The sequence below is a fragment of the Coptis chinensis genome, chromosome 7, assembly GCF_015680905.1.
Source record: "Coptis chinensis isolate HL-2020 chromosome 7, ASM1568090v1, whole genome shotgun sequence".
Lineage (NCBI taxonomy): Eukaryota > Viridiplantae > Streptophyta > Magnoliopsida > Ranunculales > Ranunculaceae > Coptis > Coptis chinensis.
This window is the reverse complement of record NC_141462.1, coordinates 76349998-76374411: the sequence shown is the minus strand read 5'-3', so window position 1 is coordinate 76374411 and position 24414 is coordinate 76349998. Positions and strand designations below refer to the sequence as shown.

The following is a 24414-nucleotide window of genomic DNA, read 5'->3' as shown; positions in this document are numbered from 1 at the left end:
TTATCGAATAAATATGCTAAGCTATAAGCAAAATTTGGTTTGGTTTGATTAGTGAACAATTAAAGGCGTGTTTGTAACTTCATGTTTGAAACTTTTTTGATCTACCAAGGTACCAAAATTTTATGCTTAGGAAAAGGGTAGTCTTTGGATAATGCTTCAGTTTTGTCCATGCTTCCAAGCTCTCTAACATCCATAAAATAGAAACTAAGGCAAATTTTTTAAAGGAAGTGAGTAGGTGTGTTAGTGTGTTGCAAAACAAAATTTATACCTTATGGATGGATGCAAATTTTTATATATATCTGTAACAATTTAATTCTTCTGATGTCATTTGGTGCTAAATTAGATGAGTCATCGCTAGTCATTGGAAGTCCTGCAATATTAAAAGGTGCAACATGTGAAAACTCAATCTGGATCCACGAGCATATTAGTGTTATTAAGTGAAAAAAAAAAAATTCAAGGTTCGGGGCGTTGTGGGGAAGTTTAATGGTATTACCATTCTCATGGATTATAGCTGCAGGATTTTTGTAATTTAGTTTTACATAGTCCAGCAATCTTTGTTGTCCCCATCCTACAATTATTCCATTAGCTTTCAGCCTAGCAGGATCCTGGTCATGAGATCATATACCAACGTTTTAGTTAGGATGAACATATGTTTAGAGAACCAAAATCCAATAGATGGCAAGTAAGCAGTTCATTCATTATCTTACTTTAAATAAAAGCCCATTTGTAACTGCAGCACAATCATGAATGCCAGCATCCATCGAATGGCATGGGTAACACAAAAGTCAGTGGAAATCAGAAGAGTTCTTCCTATAATACAAAGATGAAAAAGTGTACTTGGCAAGTGTGGCCGTTTTTTAAGAGATTGACAGATAGATGCACTTACATGCTAGTTTAACAGAGATGTCTATAGCGTAGTCGCTGCCATACTCATATGAGGTTCTAGGATGGTCCTGGATGTAAAGTCTACAATAATAGTTAAAACCAATAAAATAAAATGATCCCAGAAAGGGTTTTGTTTATTCTAAGAGTAAAATTCAGTTTGTAAAGTACAGTGTGATTATGCAGAAGTTTGTGAGAGGAGAATGGAGTTTAAAGAAGGGCAAGAAGTAGAGGTTTTATATGAAAAGAATGGGTTTAAGGATACATGGTATCTTGCAAAGATTTATCGACTCTATTCTGCATAGGTTATGATGTTTCTTGGGTAGTTTATGTTATTCTCATAGGAATATTTGAGCATGTTTTACTGGTTTTAACGGGCACGTGCAACTACGAAATAAATATAAGTAAGGGATAAACATTTTTTTTTCTAAAGAAATGTTGTGGATAAAATAAAAGGAACGCAAGTACATTGGAATAGTGACATTGTTTGTCTGTATATATATTACATCTATTTGTGTTCAATAAATTCTGTAGTAGAAATCTAAAACAACATTACTTCTATGAAACAATTGGGATTGAAAAAAGAAATGAAAGTGTAAATTGATATAACTATTATCAAATTTGTTACTGAAAAAAAAATGTAATTTATTCATAAACCAACTTCGACACGCTAAGTGTATTTTCCAAAGTGTTGAGCTTCCTCTTCAATCAATTTGAGTTTAGTTTGTTGTTCGACGATTCAAATAAATAATATATTTGAATAGTATGGAGACGTCAAAATCATTGTTTCAGAGGCCCAGTACAACTTGAGTATGCATACTATAGTTGCGGTTCTTGTTCCTCTATTTTCAGAACCTGAACTGAGAAGATTCAATCCATTCAGTGTCACCTAGATTATCAAAAGACACATGCCTGAATGTAGATTAATTAGCTTCCAAAACATTGGACCTGAGAAGCATCAAATTTCAACAACCATCAAGGAACTATGCATTAATTAATACTGTTGATAAACCTATTGATCATAACTTTCAGGTACATACTCAAGTTAGAATGTAGCAAAGGAGCTTTACATGTTTAAGACAATAAATTACATGCGTGGGTGAATGTGAAAACCAGTTCGAAACTTCAAACAACGTTTAGTAATATGAGGTTCTAGAAGACAACAATGACTTCCTGACTTCCTATTGTTCTTTTGATTTATTTGCTTGAGAAGGCTCCACACGAAATGTCTCCTGTGCAATGCAACCATTGTTTGGTGCTTCGGTTTCCATGAGCCAACTTGCATTGATGGACTATCTAAGTACTTGCTTCTCTGCTGGTGACAGGAGTAACCTCTCCCTCTGGTGTCGACTTCAACTCTGGTATTGGTGGGAATAGCTTTGATATCTTTCTTGACTCCCTTGCAAATGATAGTTGACCCCTTACACTACCAGTATCAATATGAGATTTTAAGGTGTTCTGTGGTGACATTGTAGGGAATAACTATGACCCTGGACGCTCAGTAGCAAGAGAAACCCGCCTTTTGGGCAGCGGAATTAAAGTCCGGACAGTTGCATAATCAATTGGTTTCACCGTGGATGGCATGTGTGACTCTGGGCAAAGGGTAGAAATAATTGAGACCCGCATTTTGGGTTGGGGAATCAAGGTCCAAATAGTCGAATAATCAACCAGTTTCATTGTAGATAACATGTGTGAGTCTGAGTTGAAGCTTGAGGAGGCCACACTGAAATTGAGACTCGCCTTGGTTGCATCAGAGTTTTGGTGTTGCTTGTTCTCACTGTCCCAGAAATATTGTCTCTTTTTCATCTGTTGATGGTGAGGTACGATTGGCAGTGCCTGTTTTACAGGGGATCGATCTTAGGCATTGAAGGAAGGTTAGTTATGCCCCTCAATGGAGGCCTCAACTTGGAGGGTCCAAGTGGCGGCTTTTTTCTGTGTCCAGACTATCGGATTTTGGTATGAAAATGCGAATGAAGAAGAGGGTTTAGCTAAAGCAGCAGCAACTCTATTTTCATGTTGGAGTCTAGCTTTCATCTCCTTAGCCAATTGACTCTCGAGATCCCGTGTCTGTCAAAAATGCAAGAGCAGCAGTTAAAACTTTTAGTTAGATCACAAATAAAAAATAATTTCATTGATGTGCTGAAGTCGTTATCTTTACCTTCTCTTGAAGAAGCAGAGTTGTTCATGAGCAGCAAACCTCACCTACAATGATTGCAAGCTGTTTTGTAGTTTCATTACTTCCCATCAAGAATAAGTACCTTCGATACGAACGACCCTTTTGATATTGTTAGTGTAAAGATATCAGAAGCATACCATCTGCTTGTACCAGAACAACTCCCGTATATCTGCTTGTTTATGTGCGGGTCCATGTTCAACTCCTCGAATTCAACTCAAGAAAGATCAGTGAACAGAGGGTCTCTAATCGAGTCCGCAAAACTTGGGCTAATTTGAACAAACATAACAGTCTTGCAATCTCCCCTTGCATTTCACAAAGCAGTTTTTAATTCCACTTTCAAGGATATTCTCAAGGAACCTCAACTGATTTTGACTTTATACACTTATGACTGATGGAAAATACTGCTAGAAAATCTATTTTTTGGAATATTGAAAGCAATATTTTGAGTTTTGAATTGATGTATGTATTTCAAAAAAATGTTTCCCAGAATTGAAGCACACCCTAAAACTGTCAAATATACACAAAACTTCAAATAAAAACATATCTTAGAGGTCTCGTGACTGAATTGTTTAGCTCCACAGTTGTCACAAATTATGGGTTCGGGCAACATGTAAGGCTCGAAGTTTTGATCCAGAACAAAACCCCTTGCGCAGCTGTAAAGCCCAGTGCTTATCCTTGACGATCTTGTGGATGGAAGAGGTGTTGGCATTATATGCGTAATGGATCTGTTACTCCTTGAAACCAGCATATTGTTAGATTGAGTAAAGATGCATAATCTATTTAAGCTTTTAGTCTTAAGTATCAATTTGTTATGAGCAGTCAAAAGGGCTGGTGAAACAAAAGGAAGCCAATCAAAGAGATGAATGTAGAAGATACTAAAAAGTGTTTGACACACATGCTATGTAATTGTTTTCCTCAATTATTAAAAACTTTAAGGAAATAAAAAGATGCTATCCTGCATAAATTGCAGCTACTCGATCATATTATATTAACTGAAACAAATGATAGTGTTGAAAAAATCACTTATTATTGTCTTCAAATTTCACAATTAGAGCAAACTAATTCCAAAAAATGCGCCAGAGAAGAACAACTCATTTTATTAACATTTCACAACTCAACCTCAAAAGGACAGAATGTAGATCATGATATGTATAGAAATGACAACAACAAAATCGACTTGGAACGGTATAACTGAAACAAAAGAGCATCACCATCGTTGTTACAAAGTGGCATACATATACAAATGTCATTTGCACAAAGTGATGTATATATATTCGTCATTTGCAGATTTTAAATTTGAACATAAAGTTGTACACTTGTGAGAAACGGGCAGAAAACGAGAGATATTGGACATTTTTTTTATATTAATATGACGTATATCAAGTATGAAGTCAACTGCACATGGAGCCGTATTCGATTGTCAGCATCCATAGGAACAATGACTTGATATTGAAAAAAAAAATGGCTTTGACCTTGGACCTAAGCTCGAGATTTTGAGGGTTTTCTAAAATCGATAAAGACCGTGACATTTGGATTTCGAGCCTAGAGCAACTATGAATAAGAAAGATGTGCATACCAATAAAAACATTCTCGTGTATGAACAATGTATGTTTACGTAAAGAGAAGTTGGAGGATAACGCAAGTTAACCTTTAAAGGCGTAAACCGACATGGAAAAATAGATAGCTTCATCCCATCTCAATGCATAAAACCTTATAGTTCATGAGAACCTTATAGTTCATAACACCGATGCGTTTTTGTGAAAAAAAGATTTTATGAGCAGTCCTTCATCGAGATGTATTGTGTACAATAAGTTAAGTGTACTTAAATAAGAAATCGATAGAATAGTTCATTAAACAGTTGTAAAATATATTATCATATGCATACATATACAGTTAAAAACATCTCCATGCTAAATGTACGTGATAATAAACAACCAAAATTATAATAAAAAAGTGTCCATGAAAATAGCAGTAAATGTCACCTAAGTTTACGATGGTGAGGAACATCAAGAATTCTGGCATTCTTGCTTCCGTTTCTAGAGCGTATTCGTGGGAATAGACTATTGATGGGTCTCTGATTAAAATGGCCAACCAAATGGAGGCAAAGAATAAAGTTTCAAACAAACCTTCATTAACGTAAGGAGATAACTGTTGTTGATTGATCTGCCTTTGATAACGATCTCTCTATGATTAATACAACGATTCTGTTTTTGTTGTTTATTTTCTGGAACATTTCTTCTACGCCCGTTTTCGTGATGCCGTTGCGAAAGATTTGGATTTTGTAAAACAGAAAAACGAATTGAAGTGTGAAAAGATTTAAAGAAACCGATTTAATTCAAAACCCAAGAATAAAAAAACGTACCTCTGACATTCAAAAGGAATGTGGATAAATTTGTTTGTCAGAATAAGAGAGTTGAGAAAGAGAAGTGATGGAGATTCGTTGCCCAGAGAAGAAGACCGAACATTAATTTGTTTCTGGGTGAGTGAGTTTCGGATGAGGAGGAGAGTCCCGATGAAAAAGCGTTGAAGATAATTTGTGAATTAGAATTTGTGTGTGAGAGAGTGATGAGGAGAGTTGGGATAACGATGAAAAAGAGTTTAGAGAATTTGTGTGCCGTTTTTTTTTTCGTTGTGATTTATGGAGAGATGGAAAGGTGCGTCTGTTTGGGGTTTTTTTCCGTTATAAGTTTAGTGATGGAAGGGAGAGGTGTATATACGATTTTACCCTTTCTGTGAAGAGCAAAAATAATGTGGCTGTCTAACTTTCCGGTACCCTTTTCATTAAAAATTTTGGTGTAAAATTGGGAATACGGGAACTAATTGGAAAATCCCTTATCCGCATTATATATAAGATAAATATACCATTTTTAGTATAGTTATTTCATTCAATTATCAATTATCAAATTATCAAATCTCTAAAACCTATTATACTTTTCTTCCTTAACTTCTACAATTCTTCTATTTAATCTTCTCCCTCCTTAAATCTATTCTCTCCTTTTGAAAATCTCCGCATCTTTTCTTCTAAATTTCTTTTAGTTCCGTATCAATATGTCTAGGATTAAGTTTACTATTCCAGAGTTGTTTTTGGCAAGATTGTGGGGGCAAAGACTTCATACTCATAAAGTGGTACATTGATTTAACAAAGTGAATGCCTTTCCTTCTGAGTTTCCAATGAATGGTGTCATCTATCTTATTTCTAGGTAAGTATATAGACGTGATGTTGTTGGCTGTGATCGGGTCAAATAAGGGAGTGATAGTCTAAGAACACCATGCTCTAGACTCATGATTAATTAACTGAGATATAGAAATATAGTTGTCATATATCACAGAAGATGGAGGGATTTTACCATGTACATTATTTGGGATCCAAGCATCCTCCCAAATATTTATGGTAATACTTGAACCAACTTGCTTGATCGAATAATCCATGACGAGTTTTTTATATATATGTAGCAATCTTTGCCAAAACCAGGAGGCATCTTGCTTGTCATTTATCATGCTTCCGCTTAAGAGCAAGTCCAATGGGGTGCTATATGGGCTACTAAAGGCAACCCAATTATCAAAATGTGTTTCTAAAGGGGCTGCTAAAAGGCTCTTAAATTTGGAAGGAGTCATAAACCCAGTCCAAATTAAGACTTTCGCTAGCAGCTGCCATAATAAGTTTCGGGAGACGGACGATATAGTTTCTGCCGTTTGTTGGTAATTTGTGGATAGACGGCAGAAACTTTGCCGTCTGTCTCTCATTTTAATTAAATGGACGGACAACAGAAACTCTGCCGTCTATAACTGAAGAGAAGAGAATTGTGTGTTTTAGCGTCTGGATTATACGAACGGCAGAATTTCTGCCATCTGTTGCAAAAAACTCTACCGTCCATATCCCGATTTTAACAGTTGCTAAGAAAGTCCTATTGGACTCGTTTTTGGATTTTCGGGTGCCAAATTTAACTAGGACTGCTAAAAGGCCTATGTGACACATTTTAACAACCCATTATAACACCTTCCATTGGACTTGCTCTAACATCCCCCCAAGAGGTTCATAAAGGAAACTGATTTGGGATGACCTCTTAACGTCATAAGAAACATGCACAGTTGCACACTAAATTTACTGGTAACAGACACAAAATAAGATTATAAGAAATCCGTGAAAACCACATAAGTAAATGTTGGGGTGTGTGGACCGACATCAGTCCCACGTCGCCAATAAATGAAGCAATCACTAAATATAAAGTGTCGGATCTGTATACTAGCATCTAGGTCTTTTATGAAAAAACCTCACAGCTTGATCCGGTCCGAGTATTGTGATCTGTGGACCTAACAATAAAAAATAGAAAACTCCGTAGATTTCAATGTATGACCATTTTGTGAACTTTTATAATCAAATCAACCACGTCAGTATCTCCTTTACAAACCTTGCTCTACATTCTCCATCATCCACATTAAACATTGATGAAAGGGAAAACATCATAAATAAATAAAGCAATGAAGAAATCAACCACGCACTATAGGTTATTAGGTGAAGCTTAGATATATGTTTGTGTCGAGAGCTTAAATCCTGATAACATAGCAGACACTGCTAGAGCGAAAAATGCAAAGAAAGCCATGCTAATTGATGCAGCAGATGAATCTGTAAAACTGTTGTCTGCCCCCTCTCTCATCTGATTTGTTCGTGGAACGGCGGTAGATGCAGCTGAAATCAAGAGGTATGCCACAATCTGCACCGTAGCCTTACTTAGTCCAGGCGAAAGAAGAACATATAATGAAATATTGAAAAATGCTTATAAACAATCCATGAGAATATGTATAACTTCTTTCTCTGGATAGAATTGTCTCCTCTTACAGTTGCCATTTCGTCTAGACAATTTTAACTTGAGTAATTTAATAGCAAGCAGAGCTTCCACTTAGGCAGGCTAACGACTAAAGCAAACTATTTGCCAACGGTTAAAGCACATCAGGTTAGGATGTTAGAAACCCAAATTAACCTGAACCGGCCTTGTATAAGTGTGACATCACGTTTAACCCTCTTTTCTTGAAAGAATTAGACCTACAAATCACATGATTCGTAGTACCAAATCATTGATGAAATGACAAAACACAAGCAAATTAGATGGATAATGCAAACTGATCAACCTCATTTACCAAATCAAATTTGGCTTAGGGAAACTGTATTTTGGGTTAAGTCCGGGTGAGATTTTTTGGCAATACTCTGGTTGCCTTGAGCTTAGGTTGGTCACATGCTATGGATATTATTAAACAAATTGGAATGCTGTCACGGTTGAATATTTAACACACATTATATTCTGTTCTCTCTAAAAGCCTTCATATACGATGGGAATTCTGAAGTATGTGATAGGGGGGAATCCATAATGAAATGGAGATTCATGACTTGAGAAAACATGTGCTAGAAGGAGGTAGAATCTGGTCACATTCTGATATATGTATCACAACAAAGTCATGACATATCAATATCGACCACCTTCAATGGAAAGGTTGGCTTTGCTAAACCATAGTATGCCTGTTTGGCCAAATTTGGAGATCTCTGAAAACCCTATACAGTGTACTTCAACAAGTAAGAACAATGAAATTTAATTTTAGAACCATAAAAAGCGAAAGATATCATAGTTTTAGACTTTTAGCCCATGGCAATGTGTGCTATGCGCTAAGCTGGCCCATAAACCACCTAAGAAGAGAACCCAAACTATAGTTCAACTCAGAGCACCCATTTTCGGGTTCTTCAATTTTGTATATTCTTGTCACTTTCTTTGTCCAAGGCTCCAAGCAGAATTAATCAACTCTACAATAATACTTGTTTTATCTACCAATGCACGTTATGGTTAGGCGAAGTGCCCAATGTTGCCTAACCATATGAAAAAAAATAAAAAAATCAGCGTTTATCCATGCCCTTCCTTGATGATGCAAATATGCAATAGCATATCTGGCAAGAGTGCAAGACTTGCATATTTAGGCAAAGCTAAGCTCGTTGATCACTTTCATTATGAGAGTGCCCATTAGACCATAATTTGTTTCTCAAATAACCATTTATACCAATTAAAAAGAAAAAGTAACCGGAATAAGAATATTGAGGCACAATTAATTAAAATGATAATTATATTGAGATTAATCATAAAAATTAAAAATGCGTACCTGATCTCCAAAGAAGTTTATTAAACCATATGTTCGCGGTGCCAACCCCAATTCTTTTCCAGTCGAAAGTTGGTGAAGTTGAACGAAAACTTGGAACATTGTGTATAGAGAAGAAAGAATAGCTATAGCCACTAAATACCTGCCACATACATAAATAACAATGCATTAACAACAAATCAAATTAGATGCAAAAAAAAAAAAAATCAAATGATCACCTGTATTCTTCATATCTGTCGAAATTCTTCCAATCACCATGTTTGTTGCTAGCCATGATTATAAACGAAAGCAAAGAAAATACCAAGGCTAAACCTCTAAGAACCAAGGACCCTTTCTTTAATAAATCTTCTCTCTTCCATTTTCTTACAATTGATTGAACTCTTACAGTACTTGATGATTCAGCCTCGACATCGGCTGCAGGTGCCGTCACAGGTTTTTCTGATGCCGGGTCCTCGGAACTTCCCATGTTTTAGAAATGAAGGTAAAGAATCTAATGAGAGAAGAAGATAAGTTTTGATGGAGAAGTATGTAGAATGTTTCAAGGACACGAAATGAAAGTGTAGAGTGACAACTAAGACATCTTTGTATATGGAAAGAATGGGTTGTAAATTTATGTGCTTTCGACAAATGGACAATGCACAAGGCTGTCCACCCATAAGCTTTTTTAGGGCTGTCAATGGTTGGGACAAAGCCGGAAGGCCGATTGAATCCGAACCAATAATACAATAACTTCGATTTTATATTTAGTCCATATTCTTGTTTGGTCCGATAATGGCTCGGTCCAAAATCTATGGTAGATTTGTGTATTTTATAGTTATTTACAAATAGTGTACATAGAAATTTGAAAGCAGTGGTGGACTGGTGGTTAGTGTTGTATTGGCCACACAAAAGATGAGGGTTTGACTATGGCTACTTACAAATTCCATGTATTGCTAACAGACTTAGGCGTGGCCCGAATCCGACTTAGATGTTCTAGGCCAGGCCTAGACTTAGATGTGTCTTGTTCAGGTCTGGCCCGTTGACAGCCCTAGCTTTTCAGAGGTTATGAAATAGATATGGAATTTTCCAACTAGTTTTTGGACAGTTTTAGAGTCATTAAACTTAGAACTACACTGCCAAACTGACAATGGGTACCCAATTAACAAAAGGTCAAAATTGTACCAAATTTGCGGTTTAGTAATTATTAGTACAAGTAAGTTTGGATAAATTACCAATAAAAAAAAAGTTTGGATAAATTTTATTATATGTAGGGGTGGAACTTGGGTCGGGTTAGCCCAAGCCCGATGGGCTAAAACACTACTTTTGTTGGTCTTGGGCTAACATTTCAGATATGTGGTTTAGGATCGGTCTTGTAAAATCAAAGCCCAATTCGGTTTCGAGTTGGGCTTGAGTTAAAATATCAAATAACCGAAAAACCCAAGCCTGTGTGCATATATGTATGTATATATTCTATTCTTTCTATTCGTGTAAAAAATAAAGTTGAGAACATTCATTTTAGAGAGAATAATGGACTCAATTATGTTAGTTTCCCATTCAAATAATCAAACCCCTTTGATTCTGTTAGAAGATTGCAATTTCGGTGTTATTTACATCTTAATTAGAAAAAAAAAAAAAAAAAAAAAAAAAAAAAAACTATCCCTTCTCTCTCCCCGACCCTCGCAGCACTACTTGTGTTGCACCACCGCCCACCGTCCACCACCCTTTGCCACCACCGTTGCAGGACATACACCACACCCACTATCCACCACCCATCGCCACCACCATCCACCATCCAAGACCACCACCACCACCACCAAAATTGGTCAAAACACAAAGCAACACCACTCGTCTTTGATCCCCATCATTCACCACCCACCGCCACCACCATCGTCATCATACCAAAAACCCGACCTCCACGAAAGAATAAAGCCACCACCACCATTCTCAAACCTTCCACCCTCCGATTCCCACCATTCTCAGACTCTGCAACCACTGATTTCCACCGCACCACCAGCTCAAACCGCCACCCAATCCCACCCCTTCCATCACCATCCACGCACCGCACCACCATCATCACCACACCAAAAACCTGACCTCGCAGCAACAGCGCAACCACCATTCTCAGACCTTGTACCCACCGAATTACACCTTTCTCAGACTTTGCAACCACCGATTTCCACCACACCACCAGTTCAAACACCTACCCAATCCATCAACATCCAAACACCCACCACCCACCCAGCTTCCAAACAAAAACGAAAAACATCCCCATAATTCTCACCAGCACCTTAAAAAATAAAAATAAAAATAATTTAATTTAAAATAAATTAAATTAAATTAAATTGTTGTTTGTTTAATTGATTAGCTAGGTTTGGTTGGTTGTTGGGTTTGCTTCGATGCTAGGTTTGTTGGTTGGTTTTGTTGGAGTTGGGTTTGCTTTGATGCTATGTTTGTTGGTTGGGTTTGATTTATGGTAGTGCTCTTGTTTGTTGTGGTTTCGTATTGGTGTCGTCTGTTTTTGGGTTTGTTCGAGCATAGGGTGTTATTATCATGCTCTCTCATAAAAGCATGTGCATTGTCCTTTTCGTGAGTTTGACAAGTGTAAAGATGGGGCCAATGGTGGTGGTGGCTTTGCGGTTTCGTATATCGAAACTCACATTAAGAAACAGCACTTGGGTGGTCAGGGAGATATAGATAGCCTGCGGGATAAGATTAAGAAGGACATAAGTTTATATTTATCCCTTCTTAACTTTTTGAAAACGGTGAACTAATGGATATGTGGCCACTGTCTCAGCATGCATGCATTAACCATACCATGTCGTCATTCAGGAGGCATCACAAAACCACCGGAAATGACTGATAATGGAGAGTTGGGATGCCTTATTGTCGGTATACCAAAACCACCACCTATTCCTATGACTATGCAATATGCACTCTCATGACAAGGAGACGCTAGTGCTATCCTGAGGCCTCTAGGTGTTGTTCCCTCTCTTGATGAGACGTTACTTGATAGGGCATTCCGTATACCCTTTCGCACTGTGAAAAGTATACCACGTGCATATCGTTTGGGGTTTTCTGGTGCATTGAAGTCTGCTCTCTGGGATATTACGGCTGATCCTAATTCAGTTTTGTCATGGGTTCGTCTTCTCCTTCTCCCGTGCTGCACTCTACAGGTTTTTCAACCACAGAATCGTCAGGAACGTCGATCTGGTACTAGGAAAAACCTTCAGCAGAAACAGATACACCATGCGTTGACGATCTGAACGAGCCCGGTGGGTTTTTTGCTCTTAGAGTCTCTTTGTAGAGCCTCCTTCAATCCGGCCACCCCACCGATCTGTTTTACTCGGAGATAATCGTCAATGCTTATAGAAGGTTGTCGATGGACATTTTACCGGCGGTAAAAGTGTTGTCATCATCATGGGTCGCCCTTAACTTCGGCGGAGACTATCCAAGCATTAGAGGAGAAACACCGGTCGCGACAACCACCGTGAGTCCACGATTTCCTTCTGGCGAGCCTCCTTTTATTTGTAGAGAGAGACCCTTTTGTCATGCATCGTTCGTTTCGAAAGGCACTTCTTTGTGGTCGTGATGGTCTCCGAAGCTCGGCATTTGTTAGATGCTATGAGTGGTCTTTGCAGCCTATATCGTCTAATTTGCTAGATGCATTGACTGTGGTGAATCTTTGGTTTCTGAGGGATGATGTCCATACCGTTAAGCGAATTCATAGCGAGTGCTCCGCTTACTCCACTTCTTAAGCCGGATAACAGTATTCGTCCTATAGCTGTGGGCATGGTTTGGCTTCATCTGGTCTCTAAGATTGCAATGAGAGGAGTTTCCAGAGATGTGGTTGGGTACTTACAGGATTTCCAGTATGGGGTGGGTGTTTCTAGTGGAGCAGAGGCGATTTTGCACACTATCAACCATATGGTGTATGCTAACAGCGACAATAGCTCTCTTTCTATGCTGCTGGTAGATTTTCAGAATGCTTTTAACATGGTTGATCGCACCATCATGTTGAAAGAGGTTCGTATCCGATGCCCAGCTATTGCCCCTTAGGTCCGAGTACTTGTATTGTCAGCTTGCGAGGTTATACGTGGGGGATGGCTACATATGGTCTACTACTGGGGTCCAGCAAGGCGACCCTCTGGGTCCCCTTCTATTTGCACTGGTGTTGCATCCTCTTATTCTACGATCCATCCGGTTGTTGGGTTATTGCTTCTGGTGGTACCTAGATGATGGGACTCTGGTCGGGGATATAGAACAGGTGGTGACAGCTTTGGGTATGATTTAAGAAGAAGGACCTTCTTATGGGTTGGTTCTTAATGTGGCTAAAAGTGAGATATTTTGGCCATCACTAGATCCACGTCGCTCTACTCCTAGTCTATTTCCTTCATATTTGTCACATCCTCAGTAGGGGGTCAGGTTGCTTGGAGGTGCAGTTAGCACTGATGCATCTTTTGTCATGGGTCTTGCTCGCAAGCGTATTGACAAGGCTATGACTCTGATGGACCGTTTGGCTGTATTTGAAGATCCACAGTGTGAGTTAGCGCTCTTACGAGCTTGTGTTGGGCTCTCTAAGTTGGTCTTCGCGATTCGTACTTGTCCACCATCCTTTTCAGATTTCGGACTTTTGATCGGCATCTCCGCAATGTTCTCCGTGGTATTGTGGTTTCGATGGTCCCGGCCCGGTGATTTTGATGGCGTTTATCGACACTCCTATTACGTCTAGGCGGTTTAGGTATTTATTGTGCCACTGATGTCTCTACATTTGCTTTTGTGGCCTCCCGCTGTTAGACTTTTGAGCTTCAGAACCACATTCTTAGGAGTTGTGGCACAGTACCTTTGGATGAGATTCTTGATGTTGCTAGCAGTGCATTGAGTCTCTGTCTACCCGATTTTGACCTCAGTTCTATGGCTGTGAGTGCTACCGTCCCCTCAAAACCACAAAAAGTTTTGGCGGAAGCGTTCTATGGTAAGATTGTTGCTGGTCTTGAGAGGGAGTTTGTGTTATCTGCTCGTCAGAAAGTAGTCATTGGATGCTTACAGTCAGAACATGCAAAGGATTTCTTACTTGCTATTCCGATGGAGGGACTTGGACGATATATGATGTCGGCCGGTAGAGTATCGTTATATTCTCCGGTACCGTCTTATAGTTCCTTTGTACTCGATGATGGTCTATGCCCCGTTTGCCAAAAAGAGTAGACTAGATGCTTTTGGGGACCATGCACCGACATTGTAGTTATTTCCAGGGTTTCAAATACCGACATGATCATGTCGAGATATTTTATGTGATGCATTTTGGAGGTGGGGTACAAGTGAAGAAGGAGGCTCCCGTGAATTTTCTCAACGATCCGAATGAGGGAGATCGACACCGGCCTGTGGATGTATTGATCTGATTGGTCCGAGGGGAGGCATCGTGTGTTGATGTAACTGGAGCATCTCCATTGGTAGGGCTTGGGAATGGAGTCTTTGAGGTGGGAGAAATTGACTAATAGAGAAGCGTGGCGCGGGAAAATTGAGAAACACGAGGAGGCTTGTAGAGCTAACCGCATTGTTTCATTCCTTTCAGTTTCGACACTTTTGGTTTCATGGCACAACAGTCTGTTGAGCTCCTTAAGAGATTGCAGAAAGTTATGGACTGCAACGTAATGACAGTTGGTTATAACGAGTTTGTTTTTAGGAGGATAGGATTTGCCATTCGAGAAAGGGACTTGGGTAGCGACTTGTTGCTTTGTCCGCTTGTCCTAATTATTTGTAAACTTCGTTTCATTATCATTAAAAAAAAAAAAAAAAAAAAAAAAAAACACCCCACCCAACCAACCAGTGTTGGGCTTGGGTTGACATATTTTGGTTAGGGTTGGGTTGATTATTTAAGGACCAACTAGGGCTTGGTCCCGGGCTTAGATTGAAACATTTGAAGCTCAGGTTGAACTCGGGTTAGGCCTCAATCCGATCCAACCCACCCGAGTTCCACCCCTAATTATATAATTATATATATGTGGGAACTTTTAGGTTTTAACCACTAAACAATTGACTTGTGTGAGAAAGTTTTAAGTTTATATTAGTCTAAGATTTTGACGAAGAGTTGATGCTGAGAAGAAAAAGTTCCTCCTAAAATAAGATTTCGGGCTTTTCAGCATATACTTTCCTTATAACTAGCTCTCGTTTTAATCTTTACCAAACACTGATGACTCTTCTATTGGTAACCCAGGTGTTGGAGGTGCAGGTGTCATTTTTAGGAACTCACAAGTTGAATTTTTGGGAATACAAGTGTATGGAGCATTGGAGCCATGGACTAGGTGATTTTGAGGCTGAATGCACTGCTCATATATAGTACTACAGGTGCCGACTAGTAAAGTCGGTAAAACTTTGGGTGATGATACCAGAGGTCTGGAGCTCGAACCCCGCCAGCATCAAAGAGTTACTGATCTCATTTAAAGCAGATTTACCAATAAAACAAAATAAAAAAATGACAGTAGGCAAAAGATGGAATAAGTTGTGGATTGAGAATGATTCTATGGCTGTGGGTTTGGTGGTTAAAAGTGTGACTCGACCTTAGACTATGAAAACACGATAGCAGAGTGCAACATTACAGATGGAACAATGATGGATCACTCATACTCTAAGAGAAGCAAAGTAGCAAACTAAACTTTGGAGCCGACGGCTCTGCAGCTGAAAAAGGTGTAGTCATGAGTACAGGAGACTGCCTATGGAGAACTACTATGCTTGACTTCGTCCCAGCTATTGAATGTCTTGTCAAGACATAAGACATACTATGGATTCGACTAGCCTCTGTTTTTATTATTACAAGTAATTAGTTTGGATAAAGTTTTTTTTTTTTTTTTTGTCAGTTTATTATTTGTGGGAACTTTGAAGTTTTAACCACTAAACAATTGACTTGTGGGAAAGTTTATATTAGTCCCTAGAAGTGGAAGATTTTGGATGAAGAGTTGGTGAGAAGAAAAAGTTCCTACTAAAATAAGATTTCAGTGTATACTCCCCTATACTTTCTTTGTAACTAGCGCTCATTTTGATCTTTACCAAAACAAAAAAATAAACTCTCATTTTGATGGATTTCTCCTACCTTTTAAGGCATTTTTTCTCCTATTATCTATCAATATTACTAGCATCATGCACGTGCTCGCACACGTTGTATTAAACAGAGAGATACTAACAAACAAACATGCAAGCATATTTAATATCTGCCAATCCTTTTTTTGCACTCAATCAAGTAGGGATATATTATTGGATATATTATTAATATAATATAAAAAGATTATATACAATCAAGCACAAGATCATTCCTAAGAAAACCTATAGTAGGTTAGGACCCTTTTAAGTTTTTGATATAATCTGGCTTTGTAGAACTCCAATTTGATTTAGTTTTTTTTTATGCTGCTTCAGCACCAAAGTTTCCTTCTCTGTGAATGTACGTGATTGTCCAGTGAACTAATGTTTGCTTTGCCCACATCCATCTAGCTTTGAGAGTCCACGACACTTTGCCATTAGTAAACACCTTTACAACAGCCATCAAATCGCTTTCAATCCACAAGTGCAACCATCTTTTGGATACCACTATTTCTGATGCCATAACAATGCCTTCATATTCAGCATCAAAATTAGTCGTAATTCCAAGTACATGAACTTGCACCCCTAAGAACTGGCATAGATAATCTATGAAGATAATACCCACTCCTCCCATACCAGGATTTCCGATGGATGATCCATCAGTGTTTGCTTTGATGACACCAAAGTTCGGAGGTAGCCAGCCAATTGATTTCCAATAAACCGCCGAAAGGTTTTTGTTTTCTACTGATGTTGAAAGAATATATGTAGAATAGATAAATCTTCAACTGTGTTCGACTCAACTAACCCAGCAGCTTTGACCACCTTAATGATCTCATTCTTGAAGAAAGGGATATGCAGTCTCTTATCATCAAAGAAAATGTCGTTTCTTGTTTTCCAAATTTGATTCATGAGCTGTGCAACAGCTGAGTTCCACAATTCTTCCTTTATTGGACTGAGATTGGTGGTAGCAGTAATCACTCCTTGCAAATTTAAAAGTGGGTGTACCTTGAAGATTTCTGACAGCCAGTCCCATATATAGTTCCTTTGTCGCATTACATTCCCAGAGCATATGAGGCATTATTTCTTCATCCTCTTTGCATAGACAACACCTAGAAATAATGTAAATTCCCTTCAAACGTACCTTGTCATCTGTAGGAACCTTTGTTCTTTATTTCTGACAACATCAAAAGCTTATTGGATCATATATGCATGGAGTTAGTAAACCTTTTTCACATAAATGAGAAACAAAAGCACATAAGCATAGCAATCTTAAACTGCTAGTTGAATAGTTAATATTACCTCACATTCTTCCAAACTATATATAGTAATTTAACAATGGCGGCAAGTTTTTTTATATTTCTAGAACAATATCTGCAGATACAAAACGAAAACAATGTTATTTGAATTTGAATGTGTATATCTTCTCACGTCATGTTAACAACATCTCTACTGAAATCATTATGTATGCGATAAGGAGGTGAAGTAGAAAAACTTTAGATTTAGAATCTGTATTGACCCATTTGCAACCAGTATCTCGTTTCTCTTCCTATTGATCGTCCTTGTTATTTTTTGAGCTATGTCTATCCCCCAAGTACTTCTTTACTAAGATTGTAGAAGACTTTTGGGGATAAATCTTCTTGTGAAGTAGTGTCCTCAACAGCTAAAATGAATAAAACATGATTAAACGTTTAACCAATAACTAAATATATCGATTAAACAATTATAAATAAATGATTAAAAACAAACTCTTGAATTATATGGTGGGCAGGAGATTGCATCCAATCCGAACAGTATTTATAAACAACACTAAACTACAACCAAACAAACAATAAAATCTAAGTAAGTAATTAAAAAAAAAAAAAAAAAAAAAAAAACATACAATCTCACCGTTTTGTCAAAATAGATTACTGGCAGAAACAGTATCATACAGAGAGAGAGATTCCTTTTATCTCGGCAAATTAAATCACCTTTAGAAGAGCAACTATACCTAAATACTGCATTAACAATGAAGTGTTGATATTGTGCATACATTTGCTCAAAGATGCCATCCATTCCCTGCCACTGTGAGGTAGAGTACACATGATGACAATTCCATACTTTACCTGGAAACAAATTGCTAATCAGTTTCTTACCAAAATTAAGTTTTGGCTTGAGTAGACACCAAGATCTTATCATATATAATCTCCAAGAAAACTAATAAATACAAAATGTCCACACTGCAAACAAAAAATTAAGCTTACGTACTCGCATAGAGTAGCCACTAAACTCTTGCCCAAGAGTTAATGGTGTTGCATCTTGAGTGTGCATAAGACCAATGTTAATGATACCCTTGAGCTCCTGGAAAGCATAGAAGTAAATCCTTAATTTTTGTTAGCTAAATTCCACCTTAAACTTCCATCATTCCTTATATGTTCTAAACATTTCTCCAAGGCAAATACTTTTCGTGAATCATCTCGAAACCCGATCTCTTATCAGCTCAAATCCTAGTATTATGACTCAATTTGGGTGATTTACCGTTCTAAAAATTTCAACATGATCAAGTGTCATACACTGTCCTAAGTTCTGAATCTACCAACTTGTTGCTCTAAATTAGAAACATAGACAACAAAGAACCCTTACAATATCTAAAACAATAATAGGAGGAACCCATGAACCATGGAAACTAACCTGGGTTATAATACAAAAAACTATATATTGAATAATAACTGAAGAATTGAATATATATATATATATGAATTCTAAAAGCTCAATTCTAGGGTCATAAAGTGCTACCTATCGTGGTTCAATAACACCACCTAAATCCTAAACCCCTTTAAGCTCCAGCAATTGAATCCCTAAAGTTTAGAGCATTCATCTACACTTCAAAAGGAAATGTGCATAGAAAATACTATTTGCATTCCATAATTTTTGAATTTTAGTGCCTAGTTAATTTTGCACATTTGGTGAGGTAGTTCATAGTTGACGTAGGATCAAAGTACTCAAACAAGGGAAAAAATGGATAAAAGAGAAATATACCGAAAAATGGTATCAAAAGAGCCAAAGAAAGTATGTTGATCACATAGTTATCAAACTGAAGTTAAGGCACATCACATAACTTTTTCTAATTGGGCAACAAATGAACTCCTCCTCTCCAAACCAAATTAACCCAGAATAGCATATGAACTATATATATAAGAATATTAAACCCACAACTCGTCTGAAACTCTGAACCCTTTATGAGATTTGCAGATTGATAAGCTAATTTGAGGTATTGTAATAGAGATGAGAATTTATGACATTAAAGCAAGGACATTGAATAGATCATAACATGAACTAAATAGGATATCATATTCTAAATAGAGACGAATATATGCACCGCATGCTCGCTAACAACCCTTATATTTTAAGTTGTAAGCGCCATTTTTTATTTTTTTTCCCTTGACATACAACCTACGAAAGTAAGACTTGCACTACTATAATGAAGAAATCAAAGAAACAAGTATGTACCTCAAGTAATTACTACATAAAAGTAATATGAATACCATACTGATCGATATGTTTGAGTCTGGAATCAGTTTCCTTCTCCATACTCTACAGACACCATGCCAGTAAGCTAGCATGTTTTTGCCATCCACTAAAATTTGTGATGTACAATCTTAAACTTTACAGTTTATGTATCAAATAAATTGAAGACTGAAATTAGAAAAGTAATACAATTAAATTCAATCCCAACAACCAATTGCCTCAAAACTGATATGTAGTTGTTGTAATTGGATTCTAAACACACTTCAAACCACATATAAAGCAAATCATCCCAAGGAATATAGACGAATTAGATCGACCATCAAAATTCCCCAAAATTCATGTACATGAAGGCAGCTCCAATATAATTATGAATTAAACAAAACAACGCCCCCAAAAGAAATAAAAAAACAAAACTGATGAATAAAAATTGAAGCATCACTTTACTTGTGATTAGCCTTTTAACATTTTCAGTAAGCTAGCAAGGGTCCTGTGTTTTGAATATCAGATTGTGCTTCTATTTAGAGTATGTAAACCATGTGCATAAGCTTTGTTACTATGAAAGTACAATAGCTGGTGAAAATTTAGTAGAGACAAAAGGGGGAGAGAGAGATAAGGAGGAGAGATTGCAGCTTCAGCAGAAAAGAGGGGAGAGGAAGGAGAGACCGAGTAGAGAAATTTTCTTTTAATTTCTTTTAGATCGCGAAAAGACCAACATAATCCGGCAATATAAAGTGAAAAGACTAAATTACCCCTGTGACGTAAGTGAAAAATACTGTTCATTAGACCCCATATTTTTCTATATAGTAGTAAAGATGTTAATGCAAATTTTTTGCTAGTTAAAAATTTTGTTTTATTGGACAACATGTTAGTACTCCCCATTTCTCATAGGCCCTGTTTAGCACCCTGGATAAAGAAGCATGTACACTGTATAAGAGGGTTGATAGTGTATTTTTTGTTTGGTACATTTTTTTTGTGGTTTGCAGGTGTAACTTAATGTATAGTGGAGGCCCAAAATCGTGAAAAAATCTTGATAACGGTATCTATGGGGAAAGCTAGGATTTCGATGTACATCTTAACAAATAAAGAAAAGACCGAGAGAAATAAAAGAAAAATATAGTCATACTTCTTCACTCTCCCTTCTTCTTCATTGATACATGATTGATCTCCACTTCAAAAGGTAAAAAATCTCCACGCCTTTTTCTTCTCTCTTTTTCCTCACCATCTTCTCTCCACACCTTTCTCTTTTTGGAAACTAAAAGGGGAAGTCAACCCTTAAACAAAACCACTATTGTCATCTCACAATAAAATCCTTGAATTTTCAAAATTGAAAATCTCCCTCCTCACATGCAACATCTCTCGATTACTCAAAGTTTTTTATTTTAAGAAATTTAAAAGACGGAATTAGTCCAAATTTGAAGATACAAGATCAAACCTACTTGAATTTGGTGATTTCAGAATTGTTGGTGTTGATACCAAAGAAGTTGATGTAAATTTTGTTTGTAAATTTCTTTTCAAGAAAATAGAAATATGTATGTAGTTGTTTTCTTTGTAAATTAATTTTGGATCTTGATGAACAACTCTGCCCTTTTAGATTTAATTGTATTGAGTTTTCCATTTAAAGCGATTCGGATTATTTTGGGTAAGTTTCCGATTTTTTTTTGTTGCTATATAATTGGGGTGCGATAAATTTTGAGAAAAAGCTAGAACATGAACTATTAGAATTGGATACTCCAAACTTGATTAGGGACCACCTTATACTGTGTCATTTGTTGTTGCTGCCAAACAGAGCCTTAAGGAGATAGTTATAAAGCTAGTTCTACACTACTTGAACACACAAATGCAATTATATATAGAGGGGATGGTTATATGAACTCCATTTTATAGTGACTCCAAAATAACTTTACCACTAAGTACAATGAATTAAAAGCTGATTTTTTGTGGAGATTTTTCCCACATAATGGAGATTATCCTCACAAAAAATCACTTAATTTGAAGATGTACAACATAGTCAAAAAATCGTTTAGAATGTTATGAAATTATCTAACGGTCCAGATTTTTTTAATTTCATAGCAATTTTTGACAAAATTAAACATATTCAATTGAGCTAATTTTTTGTGGGGATATTCTCCATCATGTAATGTATATCTCTACAAAAAATTAGCCCTTAATTTATCTTGTAAGTCTACTTTTAGGAGTAGAATAACTTTAGAGTCACTATAATGTGAAATTCATATAACCATCACTATATGGCTATATATACTATATAGACGATAGACATAGCGACTTAAAAGTAGACTAAAAGCACAGTGATTTTAAAGCAAATAAAGAATGTTACGGAAAGAAATGAAAGGTCTTGTCCTTATTTTCATTGGCCATGCCACCACAGTATTATTTGGCTTAACTGAAATTTGTTGTGAACAAGAGGGATATGTTCTGTACATAATCCGATAGATAATCTATTCAGATCGTTCCATACATGTATTTCAGCGTAGAGGCGACACTATCCAATTAGGATCGGAGGCCTTTAAAGTAGTCGGAGTAGAATCTTTCTTTTCAGGAAATGAAATGTTTAATCCACGGTCCACCACGAGTTCCCTAATAATTTCTTATGCTCTGCTCGATTCCTGAGGATATGAATGTTGATCGAGCTCTTGGGCTCCGTTGTTGTGGGAACCGTCTCGAAATGTAGTAGTCGAAAGTCGTCGAAACCAAACTCACTGCGCATTTTGAGTCCGTTGAAACTCCTAGCAGAGATGCTCAGTACAGTCCAACCAGGCCCCTTTCTCCAGCTTGCGTGACAACATAAGCAAATTTATTAAAAGTAAATAATATATTAAAATTGTGTAAGATGAGAATAATCGACCAGCTGATAAAGGTTTTCCAGTTCAAAGTTACCATAGTTCAAGTTTTCAACTCTCAAGGTAGACAAGAATTTTGGAGTCCAAGGATTCGGACATGCTGAAGCCTTTTCATTCCTTAATACTAGTTCCTAGCAGCTCCTCATATATCTGAACTTAGAACTTTTTGTCAAGGTAGGAGGTATATATTATCCTCCAAGTACTACACCATGTTCACTGTATCGGCTCTTTCTGTTCATTGTGCACCACTAAGTACTAATCATCAGTCCCATCTGGAGGGGTTTTAGTTAATCTATGTAAGGTTAGGCTAATAATATTTCAAAATTGAAATTAATTTCAGGAATAATGAACCAAACAGCGCATTGTTAGAAAAATGTATCAATTTTTATTTTTTGATCAGTAAATGTATAACTTTGACATGGACTTCAATGATTTCGAGTAACTGTTTCATCACTTTCATGATGGATTTAATAAGCCAAGGTGCGCCTTCGAAAAAGCAGTTCTCAAGCTGTTTGCAGCTAGAACGCGTTCCGTGTAAACAAATACTAAGATTAGCAACATCATTTTCGGCACGCACCTTAGACTGCCAGTTCAAGAAAAACAGTGCCACAAAAATTTGAAAATCAGATTTTTGCGGGGGGGCGAACGCGTACCCCTCTACAACAAATTATGACGTAGATTATCCCACTTGGAGATATCTTAGGCCAGCGCCCCTCCTGAGTGCAATGGAGGTCACTAACCTAGGCCATAGACCTTCCTGATCGCCCATTGACCCCGTCCAGGTAAGTATGTATCTCAATATTTGGCATTACCTTTAGTACATCCACCTATGCATTACAAATATCACACCTCTTCTATGTGGGACTAAGTCACTAAGAGCCGAATAACATTCTAAGACACTCAGACTGGCATCACTTCAGTTGTTCAATCTGGCAAATCAAATCAACCAGTAATGTTCATTGATTAGTAAGGCGGTGTTCAGCATATATGGTCTATTAATAAAAACTACGCATCGGTGTTTTTTCAAATCTTTAAACATGTCGCTCTAACATCTCTATGATAGTATGATTTTTTGAATTCTAATTATAATCTAAAAAATAATATAAAACATTAAGAGGGGTTGAATATAATTTGAGTGACGTGAATAAGGTTTTCTAAATTATTTTAAATAATATAAAACTAATTCTAATTTCAATAAAGTGGGAGAGTTTTTGGTAAATTATTTAAAAAAGAGGGAGCTGATTAGAATAATTAAGGGTGGTGGTTCTAAAATCATAAAATAGAGAGATTACAAATACACAGTTTGTTGAGAAATTTTTCTCCTAAATATCCGGCTATCATATAGTGTAGAGATTTGCAATGCTAGTTTGTACTATTTTTTGAATAAGTTTTTGGGTTAGGCATACCCTTACGGCCTTACTTGCATTAAGTTCTTAAATAGATTTTACCCATATATATCAAGTAAGCTAAAAAAAAAACCAAATTTTATCAATTTTTTAAGTTTTACAAAATTTGCGTCATTGTTTACAATTTCTTCTGTCTTTTTCATTTAACTAATTGGACACAAATCAACTTCATTCACTAGTTTCACATTTGATACTATTTCAATATTTCCTAATTGTAGCCAAGAGAAAGGAACAATTGCCCTTATTTTAAAATGAAATAATTAGATTCACAATATTGGTAGTGAAGATTTGATCAAGTTGAATAGGATAGATTTATGCACCACTACAAAACACCACAAGAACACATTTAGACATCAGACTATATCAGCAATAGAATAAGGCTAAGAGCATCTCTAGGTGGTGG

General features: G+C 36.9%; 1 protein-coding gene, 1 long non-coding RNA gene and 1 other non-coding gene across 6 annotated transcripts; all 3 read right to left on the bottom strand.

Annotated features, from left to right (window-relative positions):
* Window positions 1-7399: 7399 nt before the first annotated feature.
* On the bottom strand, window positions 7400-10045 carry LOC147488970 (CASP-like protein 4B1). The gene is made up of 3 exons (XM_086572623.1): window positions 9415-10045; window positions 9200-9338; window positions 7400-7770 (listed from the first exon to the last, which is right to left on the bottom strand). Exons 1-3 carry the CDS (start codon window positions 9660-9662, stop codon window positions 7579-7581), a joined length of 579 nt encoding a protein of 192 aa, XP_086428749.1. The 5' UTR covers window positions 9663-10045; the 3' UTR covers window positions 7400-7578.
* A 6347-nt stretch (window positions 10046-16392) lies between these two features.
* LOC147488969 (uncharacterized) lies at window positions 16393-20434 on the bottom strand. 4 transcript variants are annotated; one of them, XR_015202405.1, is made up of 5 exons: window positions 20192-20434; window positions 18488-18580; window positions 18273-18345; window positions 17543-17614; window positions 16393-17417 (listed from the first exon to the last, which is right to left on the bottom strand). It is a non-coding gene; the product is annotated as an uncharacterized LOC147488969 (long non-coding RNA). The 4 variants fall into 4 exon arrangements; XR_015202404.1 differs by having other exon boundaries at window positions 16404-17433; window positions 18231-18345; XR_015202403.1 differs by having other exon boundaries at window positions 16404-17417; window positions 18231-18345.
* A 2804-nt stretch (window positions 20435-23238) lies between these two features.
* On the bottom strand, window positions 23239-23395 carry LOC147488968 (U1 spliceosomal RNA). Its single transcript, XR_015203369.1, has one exon. It is a non-coding gene; the product is annotated as a U1 spliceosomal RNA (small nuclear RNA).
* Window positions 23396-24414: the final 1019 nt, after the last annotated feature.